The 16,864-nt window shown below is 39.8% G+C and overlaps 1 protein-coding gene across 9 annotated transcripts in view; it reads left to right on the top strand.

Moving 5' to 3' along the window:
* Positions 1 to 16,864, top strand: part of UTRN (utrophin) — a 491,247-nt gene that overhangs the window by 155,848 nt on the left and 318,535 nt on the right. For all 9 annotated transcript variants that reach the window (XM_040965592.1, XM_040965598.1, XM_040965593.1 and 6 more), the window contains 6 exons: positions 708 to 831; positions 2,218 to 2,305; positions 8,625 to 8,866; positions 9,001 to 9,181; positions 11,264 to 11,409; positions 12,577 to 12,789. In XM_040965592.1, coding sequence (XP_040821526.1) covers positions 708 to 831; positions 2,218 to 2,305; positions 8,625 to 8,866; positions 9,001 to 9,181; positions 11,264 to 11,409; positions 12,577 to 12,789 — 994 coding nt within the window. The remainder of the gene's footprint in view (positions 1 to 707; positions 832 to 2,217; positions 2,306 to 8,624; positions 8,867 to 9,000; positions 9,182 to 11,263; positions 11,410 to 12,576; positions 12,790 to 16,864) is intronic.

Raw genomic sequence — 16,864 nt, forward strand, 5'->3', positions numbered from 1 at the left:
TTCTTGGTGCTCTTCCCCTTCTCTAGAAGAAGTAGAGTTACTGGTGATACTGGCATCCCAGGTGTGTGCCAGTTGTAGTCCCAGTTGCTGCAGTTCTAATATACATGGGAAAGCAGCACAGGAATGGCCCAAGTACTTGGGCTTGACAGTTCCTGGGGTTAATGCACTCGGCAGCCTGCATTGCTTCCTGGACTGGACGCTCCTTGAGGGCTGCTCTTTGCCTCTGGTTCACCTTCATATCGGGAGTCCAGGCAGGTGCCTAAAAAGATCGAATTATTGGAAAAAGCAGACACTAACTTTAGTGGTTTCTGTACTGGTCATTCCCATTCTTATCTATCCAAATTGTTTTCTAGGAATTCACAGATCTGTCAGTTTGAAACATTGCTCTAACCCTTATAAAGTTAGACAAGTTGAAAATTTTTAATGTATTTATTAAGAATAATGTCATGACTGCTTTTAGTTGTAAATGTGTGGTCTTAGTTTGCATGGCTACTGAATTTCTGGGAGGGATTCTACGGAGTGTTTAGGGTATATACCTGATGGACATAGAGTTGCTTTATCTTTAAAAAACAAACATTTTATTTGTAAAAAGTGATCAAACTTCACATATTTCCAACTCTAGAGTTGGGAGTATAATGATACTTTCCATCCTACCCTCCCTTCATGGAAAGTGAATGACAAATGGTAACATCTGAATCTTCAACTAGGTTTGATGCTGTAAGTGCAGAGCTCTTCGGCTGGATCTTGAAATCAAAGACTGCCATTCAGACCATAGAGATGAAAGAGTTTAAGAAGATGCAAGAGACTTCAGAAATGAAGAAGAAGTTGAAGGTAAAACATAAAACAGAAATATCCTAGTGAATAAGCTGTTTCATCAAGTAGGATTCACTGTCGGCATACAGATAGAATGCGATGCACAGCCTCCTTTAAATAAATGTCACCATCAGACAGCTGTTAGAACTGTGCTGTAAAATTTGAATTCACCTGTCATTGGATCTTTGCTCCTTGACATAGGTTGTAAGGAATCCTTCCTGAGGTGATCAGTTATTTTTACGATGTTCTAGCTGATTTGCCTCCACAATTATCTGTGCTTGATAATCTATGATTTTGTGCTATGCTAAAGATGCTTTGCCTTCTGAATAACAATAAAATATTTCTAGTCTCAAAACTCATTCAATATATTCTCTTTAAATAAGATTAAGTTAGAAAATATATATTCAGCCCTTTATTTCTGTGACTTCCACCTCCACAGCTCCAACCGATTGTAGATAGAAAAAGTTTTCCAGAAAGTTTCTAGGAAGCAGAGTCTGAGCTTGAATGACTGAAGTGAAGTGATGTACAGACACACCCTCATGGATCCTTTGTCTGTTATTAGCATTCTTTATTTCAGTGTTGTTGGCCTCTTCATGTCCTGTGTGCTGAACATATACAGATTTTTGTCTCATTATTAATTCGTAAATAATAGGGTACAGCAGTTATTTATGTTGTATCAGACATTATAAGCCATCTAGAGATGAGCGTTTATGAGGATGTACATAGATCTTATGCTATGCCTATACCGTTTTATTTAAGGGGACTTGAATATCCAGAGAATTCACTATCCACTGGGTTCTGGAACCAATAACCAAGGGGGTAATTATATTAAAATTAAAAGGCACACCATATATATAAACGAAATGGTTTTTAAGTGTTAAAATGTAGTCTTTTATAAATTTTGTAGAAATATGTTAGTGGTTAAAATTAATGGAATATCCTTGAAATAATGTAATACTAACAATAATACAGGGGCTCAAAATATTCATCTTTTAATTAATTTCTGCTCAGTGGTCTCTTGTAACATGTCCAGTTTTTTTTGACTGAAACTATTGTTTTTTGCTGTGGTGTACTCAGGCTATGAATGTAACTTGATACCCTGGATCATTAAATTTACTTATTTCCTCTTGATCATAACTCATGATGTCCAATTTCTTTTTCTTATTAAAAAGAAACCTGAATTTAATAGTTGCTGTTTTCATTGTCCAAATTACCTTTTCGGATGTTTTCATCTCTGAAGTGCCTGGAATTTTCTAGTTTAGAACTGTAGTATTCTTGTAGGTGAACTTGGAAATTCCAACAAGGGCTTCGGGGTTAACAGTACACATGATGATTTAGCATAGCATCAACGTTGTGGTAAGAAGAATGTTTGCAGTATTCTTAGAGTGTGATTTTTGTCTCCAGGGATTAGAGAAAGAGGAGACAGAAAGAAGACCGAGGTTGGATGAGTTGAACCAAACTGGACAAACCCTGGTGGAACAAATGGGAAAAGGTAAAGCCCTTGATTTTATTTTCCATGTTGTTTAGATGGTGGCATTAAGTGATATTTAAAGTTTGACAAAATGAACATTTTAATGCTTTTCTCTTTGCCAGAGGAAAAAAATTTCCAGAAAATTCTGTAGGTAGCAGAACCTTTTTTAAAAAGTGAAATCTTTACACAAACTAATTACATATGTGTATGTCTGTGTGTGTATTTTTTATGGAGTCATTGAACCAAAATCCCTGAGATACTACCGATTTTAAAATCCATTGCTGAGGGAGATTTTAGAAGCCTCATCCTTTGGAGGAATATTTATTTTAATGAGGGTGACAAACAAAACTTAATTTTGACAACAGGGAAGAGATGGATTTACAGTTAACCATACCATTAAGGGTATTTGACCCATCCATTTCAGGGCATTGTATTTAGTAGCGGGACTTTAAAAAATAGTTGAATAGAGTTAACTTGTATTTGGAATAAAATATAATTAGCTAATTAATGAATGTCTATATGTATTTTTTTAAGGGAAGAGGGGTAGAATTTTCATCTATTGGTTTGTTACCAAACACCTCAAGTGATGGCAGCTGGACTTGGTCTGCCACCCCAACCCAGGTCTCCCAAGTGAGTGCAGGAGCCTAGTACTTGAGCTCTCACTGCTGTCTCCCAGTTTCTTTATCAGCAGGAAGTGGAAGTGAAGTTGAACTGGAACTCAGGCACTCAGATGTGGAATTTGAGCTTCATGGCCACTAAGACTAAACAGTTGTTGCTGTGCTTGAAATACGTTAATATATTAATGAATACATTAGTGAATTTGTGACTCAGAAAGGAGGAAAGAATAATAGTTTTGCAATGCAGCTTTTTCATTGAACCTTGGGTCTAGCTTTGAAAGACATGTTATGTACCTCATTTCAATAAAGGTGAGTGCTTTGGAGGACTGCTATGCCACTTCTTGACCAAAGCCACAAATGACTAGAATAGAATTAGGGATGATGGTTTGATGGTGGACACTTTTTTTTGTGGTGGGTAAAACCACAGCCTGGGAAGTCAGATTCCTGTGTCTAACCAGTGTGAGACCTGGGTGTTCCAACTCCAACACAGCTCCTTGCTAATGGCCTGGAAAAGCAGCAGAAGATGGCTCAAGTAGCTGCACATCTGTTCTCATGCAGGACTTCCAGAAGAAGCTCCTGGCTTCTGGTTTCAGCCTGGCTCAGTCCTAGCTGTTGTATCCATCTTGGGGAGTGAATCAGGGAATAAAAGGTTTCTGTCTCTCTCACTCTCCAACAGTGAGTAAATCCTAAAAAAAAAATCCAGTTTGATAATTTTTTTTTAAAGATTTATTTGTTTTTATTACAAAGTGAGATGCACAGAGAGGAGGAGAGACAGAGAGGAAGATCCTCCATCCGATGATTCACTCCCCAAGTGAGCTGCAACAGCCGGTGCTGTGCTGATCCGAAGCCGGGAACCAGGAACTTCTTCTGGGTCTCCCATATGGGTGCGGGGTCCCAAAGCCCTGGGCCATCCTCAACTGCACTCCCTGGCCAGAAACAGGGAGCTGGATGGGAAGTGGAACCACTGGGACTAGAACCGGCGCCCGTATGGGATCCCAGCGCATTCAAGGCGAGGACTTTAGTCACTAGGCCATCGTGTCGGACCCCAGTTTGATAATTTTTAAACAATAGCATTTAATCTTTTTTTTTTTTAAGATTGTATATCTGACTTTGTAATATATACAGAGGAGGAGAGACAGAGAGGAAGATCTTCCTTCCAATGGTTCACTCCCCAAGTGAGCGCAGCAACAGGTGCTGTGCCGATCTGAAGCCGAACTTCTAGGAACTTCTAGGTCTCCCACGCAGGTGCAGGGTCCCAAAGCCCTGAGCCATCCTTGACTGCTTTCCCCGGGCCACAAGCAGGGAGCTGGATGGGAAGTGGGGCTGCCGGGATTAAAACCAGTGCCCATATGGGATCCCAGGGTGAGGACTTTAGCCACTAGGCCATGGTGCCAGACCTAGCATTTAATCTTGTTACTGTTACTATAGACAATATAACTATATACAATAAAAATAAAGTACTGTAATGTGTTTCTGTAAATCACTTATCTGCTTAAATAATCAATAGTCTGCAAACACGTATGTACTACGTATCCGATTTGTTCAGTGTAGGGTCATTTATTTCAAAATCGTGCAAATAGGTTCTTGTCAATCCATATATTAATAGTAAAGGTTAAATTCTTTATTCTAATGAATGAATTCATCCTAGCAGATTGCTTGTTATCCTGAGTACGGTCACCCCTATTTCGGTACTGCTTTCAAGAGTAATTTGTCAGTTACTTGACAAGACTGACATTCCCTTGAGATGCAAATTGTTTCCTTCCTTCCTTCCTTCCTTCCTTCCTTCCTTCCTTCCTTCCTTCCTTCCTTCATTCCTTTTTTTCAAAGATTTATTTATTTTATTTGAAAGGCAGATTTTGCAGGGAGAGAATTAGAGATAGAGAAGGGTCTTCCATTTGCTGCTTCATCCTCTAAATGACCAGAGATGAGCCAATTTGATGCTCAATGCCAGGAGAGTCTTCCAGGTCTTTCATATAGGTGCAGGGTCCCAAGGACTTTAGTCATTATCCACGGCTTTCCCAGTCCATAAGCAGAGAGATGAATCAGAAGTGGAGCAGCTGAGACATGAAGCAACATCACCCTTATGTGATGCCAGCACTGTAGGTTTTAGGATTAGCCTGCTGTGTCATTGTGCCAACCCCAATTCTTTGAATAATTATAACAAATTAGGTACTAGAGTTGTGCCAGGCATAGTCATGGATTCTTTGCTTCTCCCTCAACATTGTACATTGGGAGAATTGGTTTGCATCTTCCCTGGGTTCGCTCTTTTTCCCTGTCACCTTTCAGTTGGGAGGGTAAAATAACTGTGTCAAAGTCAGTGAATTTGATGAGAAGACTGAACCTCGGTGAGAAGTTGGTGAGATGAGATATGTTAACAGTGAGCATAGTAGTGGATTCTGTTGTCTTCTGAAAGTCGTGGAACCTTCTTGTTTCCATGCTATGATGGAGATTATGACGTTGTTCTAGCCATTACTCAATAGGGTCTTGTGAATTGGCAGGTCCTGACTTGGAAATTGAATTCATGTGTAAGTGTTGTTACAGGGCCAAGTGCAGCACTGGGAGAATATGTGCTATGTGGCTTTATCAGTGAATGAATTTTGAGATCTATTGTGTAGGCATACAGAACCTTCTACAGATTGGTTCAACATTTTCTGTGCTTTAGTTGAATTAGAAATGCCTTTAGTAGTGGACACAAATTAAATTGATTTAAACAGGCATATCTTCTGTTTAAAAACTTTAGACTGAAATGGGGTGCTGGGGAAAAGAGACTGGTTTAATAAAGGGTGTATATGTTTTGAATAATTTCTTACTTTTTGGAAGGTGAGTACCTTGTTAGGGAATAAAATCTTTTTTTTTCTGTTTTCTACTATCTTTGTACTTTATCCATTATTCCAGATTTTCAATATTGCATAATACTTTTCCACATGTGCTTAATGATGTTAATAAATCTTCAAAGATAATTAATGTAGAGGACATTTGTCACAGAGTGAAATCTGGCCAGAGTCTGTCTAGATAAATGATTGGGTGCAGTTAGGAAAGCATATAAATCTCTCCAGTGAACCAGATGTCCATATAATCCTGTCACTGTTTCCCTGAAACTAATTTCATCAGAAAATCCAACACATCCAAGTTCTAGGTGGTGTTTCTTGTCTGAAGCATTTGATACCAGTTCTGTGATACTCACAGGACATAAACATGCTTGGAAAGTGAATTTTTAAAAAAATTTCTTTCATAACTAAAATACTTGGTTTCCTTGGTTACCTTAAGCTACCTTTTTTTGTCACCATCAGTATAGTGACTGATGGTCATGTCACCATCAGTATAGTGATCCAGCTGGGCACTTGCATATGTGTCCTTATGAACTGATACTCCTTTTGGCTGGCAACGTGTAGAAGGCGATAAAATTTGATAGAGTTCTTATGTTATCTAAACATGTCTCTTTAGTCCCGCAGTGATGGACTGCAAAATATCAAGTCAAATGAGAGTAAGGTTCTGAAACACAGTTTGTCTCTTTTGGATCATCAACAAAATGATGTGCTATTGATTTTGGCTTTGGTGTAATCATCTGAGTTGGATGATCCTTTAGAAATAAAATATTCAGAACTTTTCATCTCTGGGAGAAGACTCATCATGTTTAAAGACAATATGCAATTTTCCATTTTATGTAAAAATTCACTTATTTATTTGAAAGGCAGAGTCAGAGAGAGAGAGAGAGAGAGAGAGAGAGAGAGAGAGAGAGAGAAAGAGAGAGAGAAAGGTGGGGGAAGAGACACAAAGACTGGTGCTTTATCTGCTGTTTCACTCTTCAAGTGGTAGTAGAGGCCAGTGCTGAGCCAAGCTGAGGTCAGAAGCCAGGAACTTGTTGGTCTCACACATAGTTTTCAGGGACCCATCTTCCACTGCTCTTCCCAAGACATTAGCAGGAATCTGTTTTGGAAGTGGAGCATCTGGGACTCAAACCTTGGCCTGTTTGAGATGCCGTTACCTGCTACACCATGATGATGGATCCAGTTTTTCTTTTTTAAGATGCAAATGTGTTTTAATCATGATCAGATGCTATTGCAACCAGCAGTATCTCGTTTTGACCAAGGGAGATTTATAGTTGAGCACTGGTTTTAAGGGACAAGATGAATGGACCAAAATGTTGGTGAGTAAATAATAAATAGCTACAGAAGTTCCTTTTAACTTCCTGGTACCTTAAGTGAACGCCTCTTACCAGTTTTCTAGATGAGTGGTGATCATTGTCCATCTTAGAAATTTTACTCACTGGCTCAATTTTCTTCTTTATTTGGCATCAAAATGAAGTGGCTGATATTATTATTCCCATGCCCTGAACAAGGCCCACATTCCCATTCTTCAGACAGATTTTCAGCAAAATTGTGGTGTGTTTTGTGGACAACTCCTATTTTAACAGGCGTAACTGAACATGGGATGTTATGGGAATGTTTTGCTTGGGTCTAATATTCTACTACTCGTGTGGTGATATGAAGAGAGCTCCGGCAGGGGACATACTCCAATCACGCCATCATGTGTTTGCATTTCTAATTTCAGTGGGTGCAGTGTGAAATAGACATTTTAAAAATTGTACTGTCTATGCACTGTGAGTGATCTTCTGTTTACTATACTTTTTTTTTTTTTGGTCAGAGTTTTCATTTACAAGGCAGAATTACTTATTCCCTTGCTATTTAAAAGGTTAAGGTCATCTTTTCAACATGCCCGGTTTTCTTCTGAATAATCTTGTTTTGTGCATTTCCTGTGCTGTTTCAGTCATTTTAAATGATTGATGGTGTTTTATGTTAAGAGAAGGACAATCATAAAATCCACTGATACATGTAAGTTTATTATTTCCAGAAACATTTTATACGTCTTAAAGCCATGGGGCAAAATAAGACTGAGCAATAGAAATAATGGCATCTTCCCCTGATGTGTTTCAAAATAGATAATTTTGCATCTGGATTTTTTTTTTTTGCTTCTGTTTTGATATTGTGGTATTTGATTATCTACGAGGTACTTCAAAATGTTGATGGAAAATAGAATTTAGAGATTTTGGTTCAAAATCTCTTCATTTTTAAAATCCATGTACTTTTTTCATTATCTCTACTGTCTGTGAACCTTTCGAAGATCTCTCATATGGACCATATATCCAGTAGGTATGCTGATGTTTCTTGGGCCTAGCTGCAGCCTCAAAACGTCCTGTATTCAAAAGATTGCCTCCCAGCAAAAAGGAATCTTTGTCACCTTTTTCTTTTCTGATATTTGTAAGATCCTATGGGTTAGTAGTCAAATATGTCACCTAACTCCTAGTTTTATGAATCAACACTCTTTTTTTCTTATGACAGAGGGACTGCCTTCTGACATGAGAACCCCAGACAAATCCAATCAGTTGGTTGATTTTCCCTTGCTTGGATCATGAGCTAGCCAAGGCCAATGCCAAGAATAGATTTACACATTTTAGAGGAACATCAGTGGCAGAGCCTTCTCTGATACACTTTTTGTGATAGCTTCTCCACTCTTGAGATGTGATTTGAGCCCCCTCCCTGATTGGTTTAAGAGTTAAAGTTAGTTAATTTTAGGTGCATCATTGTAATTTTTGACTATTGGAATAACGGGGAGAAATCGCTATGTGTAACATTGCTTTCTTATGTTAGAATACTGAGCACATATTCCAGACAGGTTTTTGTAAAAACTTATCAAGCATCTCATTATTTTCCATGTATGTGTAGAAGGTCTTCCGACTGAGGAAATTAAGCATGTTCTGGAGAAGGTTTCATGTGAATGGAAGAGTTTGTCCCAGCATTTGGAAGACATGGCAAGAAAGATTCAGCTACAGGAGGATATTAATGCTTATTTTAAGCAACTTGATGAGCTTGACAAGATCGTAAAGACAAAGAAGGAGTGGTTGAAACATACTTCCTTTGTTGAGCTGCCCCAGCAGTCTTTGGCAAGCTTGAAGGAGGCCTGCCAGGTAAGGAGCCAGCCAGCTCGAGTGGGGAAGAGTTCTATGGCAAGCATTGATTATGTGCCTTCCGTTCACGCTGCTCTAATGATGTGTCGGGAGAATCCTTAGTCGGCCATGTGATCTTGTTTTCTCTTCCACAGCGGGAACAGACGGATCTCCTCGGCCTCCGTCCAAAAATTGACCTGGCACGTGCCAGCTGCTCTGCCCTGGAGTCTCGACTTTCTGCCCCGGAGTTTGTCCAGCAGGGCTTGAATACGCTTTTGGGCCACTACCAGGCTGTGCAACAGGACTTAGAGGACCATCAACAAAAGCTAGAAAATGGTAAAGCCATTTTCTCCATTTTCTTGATTTCCTCCCTTTCTTCCTCCCTCCCTCCTTTCCCCATTTCTTTGCTTCCTTCTTCCCTTCTTTCTTTGCTGCCTGCCTTCCTCCTTTCCTTTTTTCCTTCCTTCCTGATTTTGTGTATTTAAAAGTTGGAGAGAGAGAAGGGTGTGCACTCCCCAGGCCACTGAAGTGGCCTGGCCTTGGCTGGCTTGGACTGAAACCAGTATTCACAGGTCCTTACCAATCTCCCATGTGGGTGTAGGGACCCAAGTACTTGACCAATCTTCTATTGCTTTCACAAATGTATTAGCAAAAAGCTGGACCAGTAACAGAAGAGCTGGGACTGATAATTGATTCTGTTGATTCTGGTGTTGCAATCTGTCAGCTTAACCTATTGCACTGTAGTACTAGTCTCCTCTTGATTTTCTTATTTGATTATCTTAAAATCTCCTCTCTTAGTTTGCCTGAATTTAAAATTTCTTCCAATGTTCAGACCTTTAGAATGATTGCTCGCCTCATGTTACCTTTACCATGTTTCTCTGAATTGTTTAAAGTCTGAAAGTGTGTTCAGTATGAATTTCTTAAGGTTTTTTTTTTAAAGATTTATTTATTTTCATTGAAAAGTTAGATTTACAGAAAGATCTTCAGTTTGCTGGGTCACTCCTCAAGTGGTTGCAATAGCTGGAGCTGAGCTGATCTGAGAGGAGCCAGGATCTTCTTCCAGGTCTCCCACATTGGTGCAGGATCCCAAGGCTTTGGGCTGTCCTAGACTACTTTCCCAGGCCACAAGCAGGGAGCTGGATGTGAAATGGAACATCTGGGACATGAACCAGCACCCATATGGGATCCTGGTGTAGTCAAAGCAAGGATTTAGCAACTGAGCCATTGCAACATATCTAAAGTTTTGAAAATTTTTTTTCTTTTTTGAATTGTTCGCTCAAAATGGTTAAAGTTTTAGCAACACTGTCTCTCCCTTTAAAGTAAAATGTTTTTACTTTTAAATGTTCATCTACTCAAAAAGCAGAACAAAGGAGAAAGAGAGAAAGCTCCTCATCCATTAGTTTCAAAATCCTGAAAATTTGAGCAAATTCTTACTTAGTGGGGAAAAAGTCTGGATTTGGAAAGTTAGTTGTTAAAAGTTTTGAGAGTTGACCCTCTTATGACATTTCCCGCCTCTTCTTAGCAGCTATTTGAGATGTTGCGTTATGTTCTACTGCATGGTGCAGATTGAAGAGCTATCCCTGGAACCCTTCCCTAAGTTCAGCAAGTTTAGATTGTAAAATAAAATTAAAATCTGCCTATGTGCATGTGAAGAAAATGTGTCCTGCTGCTCTTCTTTCTGGAACGTGTTTGTAAACCACGTCCTTTCTCACTGAAGTGAGTTCACCTCCAACACAAGATAAATGTTAGACTAGACTGGCTTGCTGGGCAAACTGTGCTTTCAATTCTCACAAGGTCTGGAATAGTTTAGCTTTTGCACCTTAGTTGGTTTTGCTTCTTTGTGGTTCGAATGCCATCACTTCCTTTGCACCCACATGTTGCCTGCTGTGTCTTTTACAGTAGTAGCTGAAGCAGACAGCATTCCTGCTGGCTGGCTTTTGTGGTTGGTTCCCCTCGTGCAGGTGGCAGCCTGGCTGGAAGGTCCTAGGATAATTTCTGCCACTTTGCGGATGGTCTTGTCTTAATTCTTGTCTTTACAGGAAAACTGGCTGAGGGGATCTTTGTTTTCTTCCACTGTTCATTCAGCTAGTATGGAAGAGGAGAATCTAAGGGACAAAAGTAGCTTTGTTTCATCCTCAGAGAGACATTTCATCATGCCAAAATGAGGAAAAATGGTCATGGGTTCAGTAATACTTCAAACATCAACATCCGCAGGAATAAAGTCACCGTCTGATTTTCAGCAATGCCCAGGCAGTTATCTATTTTGTTAACTACAACAACTCATTTTAAATTTTATTCATAGGGTCTGCATTAATATAGATTGGGATACATTCATTACATACAAAAGATTATAGATCTATAGAACAATCTTAGGTTTCTAGCATTAGTTTCTCAAAGTAAATATTTTTGAATAAACAGAGCTGAGGAGTCAACCAACACATGAGTACCTGCACATGTTGCAATCACTGAAAGATAGACTGAACGATTCAGAAGCCAAGGCCCAGCTGACTCTGAGTATCCTTGATGACCTTTCCCTGGTGGAGAAGGCCCTGCAAGAACAAAAGGTAATATCGATCTAGGGGGTTGGAGCCCTAGTACCAATTCTGATATCTCATTTTCTATGTCTTGAAATGCGTTTTCAGCAATTTAAAATAATATTGATTGTTTTTGGTTAAAATTGGTTTAGAAATGTCTTCTGGTTTGAGGGTTATTCACTTTGAAAGATTTTCAAAAATTTATGTAAAATGTGTTACAAAAACCTTGCCCTGGCCTATCCCTCCTCCTCCCTCCACCTTGCCTGCCTCCCTGCCACCCGTCCGACTGGCCGGGAGTGTGCGCCTCCCCCTACCCGCTGGCGTTGGTCTTGTTGTGGCTCCGGCCACCTGTGCTGGGGCAGCGCCTAGGGAGGGCTGTGGTATCGCGCCCCCTGTTCTGTGCTTGGAAGGGTGGTTGGCGGTGGGGAGGTGGCAGTTGGGGTTGGGTGGTGGGGCTTTGAAAAAAAAATGTTTTACAAAAAAAAAAGCTCTCCATAGATTTCAATTTTGCACACACACAAAAATGTATCTGTTACTTTCATTTTCCATGAATTTTTGCAAAAAGAAAGAAAACCAAATATTTATTTGAAATGCAGAGTTACAGAGAGCAAAAGAGAGAGATCTTCCATCTATCCACTGGCTCACTTCTGCTGTGTGTGATGGCTAGGACTAGGCCAGATTGAACCCAGGAGCCTGGAATTTTGTCCAGGATTCCCAGCTGAGTGTAGGGGCTCAAACACTTGAGTCAAGTACCCTCTTATGATGTAACACTTCAATAAAAGTGTGTTATTGAATATTTTAGTAGAAAGCCTATTTTCTGCTTCTACTGTAATTAACCTGTGAAAATCAACCTGTCCATAATCTGCAAAAATATACTTTAGAAAGTTAGACATATCGGTGGAACTAATTTGTTTTTTGAATGAAAGTGCTTTGACGGACAGTTAGTGGAGTAGTCCATTCCTCTACTCTAATTCATCTAGTGAAAGAGGCCAGCTCTGCACACTGCACATGCGGTGCGCAAGAACTCCTGAAGGGAAAAGGTGAGCTTTTTTGAGTGTGATTTTTTCATGAGTTATTCATAAATCTGTGTTGACAAAAATGTTTTTCTGAAGGTGATCCAAGCTTTATGCAGTCCACCTTATTTCTGCACTGATGCATTTTTGTGCTGACTTGTGAGTTCTTTAAACTTTTTTTCAGGCTCTTGATGAAATCCTTGAGAATCAAAAACCTGCACTGCATAAACTGGCAGAAGAAACCAAGGCTTTGCAGAACAATGCTCCTCCTGATACAGGAAAGACGTATAAGCGAGAATTTGATGATATACAAGAAAAGTGGAATACAGTGAAGGCCAAGGTTTCCAGAGACCTGGAATTGCTTGAAGACATCTCCCCCAAACTCAGAGTATTTGAGGTAAGTCCCGAGGCCTTTAGAAATCTACGCACTGGGTTATCCCGCCGGGCCAGGCATCTACACATTTGGACAGGTACACTAGTAATACAATTCAAAAGGATGGATGTAAGGATGTATAAAGAAAAAGTAGTCCACGTCAATGTCAGATCAGATCAGATTTCAGTTTTTTCTGCAGTTAAAATTAGGTGGGCCTGGACAGGGTGGCATTTGTAAATCCCATGCTTTCTCTGTTCCGGATGGAGAATGAACTCCTGACTCTGTACTACCCTGTAGGTTGTCTGTCCTCCCAGTGCCTCATTTCCTCCGTGTTTTAGCTTTTTTTTCCCATAGGTTGAGATCTTTGCTTTTTTTCTCTGATGTGTGTAGCCTTAGGGCACTTCTAGAATAGTGCCCAAGCAGAGAAAACACTCAATATTTTTCACTGGATGACATAAGATTGGTAGCAGGAAATTTAAATATTTTGACCTGGAAATATATATTGAATTTATAACCAAGGAAAACTTATGTACAGAATGTTTTGAAAATGGTAAAAAGTTTGCAAAGTGACGATAAGCTTTATGAACATGATATTTTAAAAATAAAAATAGGAGCTATGTATATTATGTATAACTTATGCATATTATGTATAGCTATGTATAGAAGTCAGGCTGGTAGGCCACACAGGTCATTGTGGAAGGGATGCAGAATAATTTGATGGGTGATAACCAATGCGTTTGTGGGAACTCCTTGACCCAACAGCTGCTACGTGCTTATAGTGAATAACCACCAAGGGGATGCAGATGAAGGGTTGTGTGTCTGTGTGCAGGGGCAGAGAATGTGGGGCAGTGTTAGCAGGAGTAGTTTTCAGTAATTGTAAGTGCAGTTCTAGAGCAAGATTTCATTGACATAAACATTAAATTATGAGGAAGACTTATGTATTGCTTAGCATTATTGACTACTTGAACTTTGTGAGTGTACCCTCTTTTGATATACTATCGCTTGTAATTGCTTCCAATTTCAAAACGGGAATTAACTTACCTGTGATTCTAAACTTCGTTGTTGGAGACCAGGCACTGGATTATCAGTGGTTCTCAACTAAAGGTGATTTCATGCGTCTCTTATCCCACCAGTGGACATTGGACAATGTCTTGAAGACATTTTTTGGCTGTCACGACTGTGGGGGAAGGCTTATGGGGGATGGCAAGCTAAATACCCTGTAATGCACAGGACTGCTCATACCACCAGGGAATTATCTTGCAAACATATCAGTGAATGTGAAAATCGAGGAATATTTCCATTCATTATTTCTCATCTTTTCAAAATTATCATCTCTTTGTTTTCAAATTAAAATCTGATATGTAGCTAGGAAAACTGACAAGTAAAGATTAAAGTAAAGGTTAACCTGCTTTTGAATATCAAGAGTGTATTTTTGGTTCAGCTAAATGTGTGTCTGTGTTTTATGATGGAATTTCAAGAAACTAAATGTTCTTCGAAGAGCCCAGAAAGTGTCCTGTGCTTATGGTAATCCAGCTTCAGGTTTTAGTTGCTTGTTGTTCCTTTTGTGGTGAATCCAACCACTTTAAGTTGTAGTGGGGACCCATGCCAAATAGTTGTTTTCAGTAAAGATATTGCACATGTCTGTGTGGACATTTAGGTGTTATCTTGTATTAAAGTAGTAGGTTTGTATTTTTATTCGCTCTTTCATGTGCAAACTACATTTTTGACCATATTTGTATTTCTTAATTCTACAACTTCTTCATTGAAAGGCAAATAGTTAAATACTTGCTAAAGAATACTTTCATTTACTTTTATTTTTAGTATATGTCCTGCCAAAGTGGTCATAGAATAAAGATTTATTTTTAATTCATTTATTTGAAAGGCAGAAGTACAGAGAGAACAGCTGGGTGTGGCCCCTCCAGATGCTTCTAAGTCATCGATTGCTTCCCAGCTCTGATGCTCTTGATAAGTCTTGTCTTTTCCAAACTGGAATATTTGCAATTTTGATTTTCCAACATGCCATATTCCTAATTTTAGATCTATTTGGATATTTGTGTATAAAAATATGAACGAGGAGTCGCCCTAGAGTAATATGAATGATGGCATATGAAAGAATGACTTATTTTTATAAACTTAAGTAATTAAAAATAATTTTTTTTGGAAAGGCTGATTTAGAGAAGGAGAGACAGAAAGAAAGATCTTCTGTCCGCTTGTTCACTCCCTAAGTGAATGATGGCTGAAACTGAGCCAGAAGGCAAGAACTTCTTCCAGGTCTCCCACACGGGTGCAGGGCCCCAAGGCTCTGGGCCATCCTTGACTGCTTTCCCAGGCCACAGGCAGGGAGCTGGATGGGAAGTGGAGCCGCTGGGACAAGAACCAGTACCTCTATGGGATCCTGGTGTGAGCAAGGCGAAGACTTTAGCTACCGGACTACCACGGCGAGCCCTGCAAATCGTTTTTTTTATATTACCTTATAAAAGTTTAGTGCCCCAAAGATGTATTTATGTGTGTGTATGCATGTATATATATTTAAATTTTTTTTCTATTTGTTTTTTGAGAAAAAAGTTGGGTATGATTATTGTAGACTAGGAAATCCTAAGTAAGCTGAGTGATGTTGAAATGGACAATGAAATGTGTTTCATTTGGCCTCTTTGGCAGTCTTTGTACCCTCTTTGGGATAGATTTGACATAAAGTGGTGGCTGTCAAATTGTGCTTAGTGACTGACTCACCCTGCTCAGGCTTTTGGTGTTTTGAAGGGCACAGAAAACATCTGACACAAGTTCTTTGAGACTATGTCTTCCCTCTGGGCAATAAGTGGTGGGCACAGGAGGCATGGATGCCAAGCGGAGCTCCCCGTAGCCCCCGAGCAGACAGGTGGTGGCTATCAAACTGTGCTTTGGTACTGACCTACCCTGCTCAGGTGGGAGGGAAGCCTAAAGGACTTTCTGCTGCCCCAAATTCAAAGGTTTGCCGCATTTCCTTGTCTTCTTTCTGCTGAGCCAAATTCAGCCAGGTAGTTGCACAGAAAAGATGAAATTTTCCATATGCCCATCTTTAAATCTTGGCATGAAACAATTGTGGAATAAAATGGGCATTGAGCTTGACAGCAATTTAAAAAAATTTTAACTGACCTTGCGCAAACATATCTTCACCATGGTGGCTCATTCCTGCGGTGCCTCAGACGCATTGTAAATGCCCGCTCTTGGGAGTGGCAACTGCTTGGTGGTGTTGGTGTTGGCATTAATAAAGCAGTTGGTTTTTGTAAATCTTTCCATCTATTGCATGTCTCTACGTGGCCATGTGTGTCTAAACATTATCTCTGTTTTTCAGAACAACCAGACAACGTTTTAGTTATTATGTCTATTTTATAGATAAGCTACCGAGGCCCAGAGAACATGATCAGTCATGTGCTTAGCTTGGTACGCAGACCTTTCTCTCTTTTCAGCAGCACATTCCCACGTTCAGAGCGCATGTAGTCAGGAGGAAGCGGGGCATGTTCATTCAGGACAGCAATGGGTTTCCAGATTCCTATCTTCTTTGTGATGATCGGTTGGTCACCCTGGTCTGTCTGTGTTTTCTCTTTGTCAAAGTGGTGCTGTAGGGGAGAAAGAATAGGTGTGTTTGAATTATGTCTATTAGAGAGGCTGGGCGGGAGAAGGAAGGAATCCTTCCCCTGCTGCCAGGGGCTGGGGAAGCTGGAGTTACTTGCTTCCCGCAGCACTGACTCGGGTTAAAATCCTTTAGAATGCCATGCTTCCTTATAAATTTCAAAAATCCTCAGGCCAAGAGACAGTCAGTTTTCTATACATAAAACCAGATTTAATGCATTTTCCAGTTATGCGTCACTAGTGCCTTCTTTAAAATTTTGCAGTGGAGATGAACAGTGCAGGGATCTGTAGTGACAAGTTAAATGGACCATTTAAAAAGTGTCTTATTTTATGAAGTCTTTGGAGTTCTTTCTGCACTCTGTATTTTCTGCACTTGTGCCTTTTTTGGATGCCCTGCCCCATTTTTCCCAAGCATGTCTTCCCACAAATCTATGATAACATCTTTGAATGCTGCACGCAGCACAGAACGCACCTGTAGCCAACTAAAAAT

The sequence above is a fragment of the Ochotona curzoniae genome, unplaced genomic scaffold, assembly GCF_017591425.1.
Source record: "Ochotona curzoniae isolate NIBS_2020 unplaced genomic scaffold, NIBS_Ocur_1.0 scaffold_3890, whole genome shotgun sequence".
In the NCBI taxonomy this organism is placed as follows: domain Eukaryota; kingdom Metazoa; phylum Chordata; class Mammalia; order Lagomorpha; family Ochotonidae; genus Ochotona; species Ochotona curzoniae.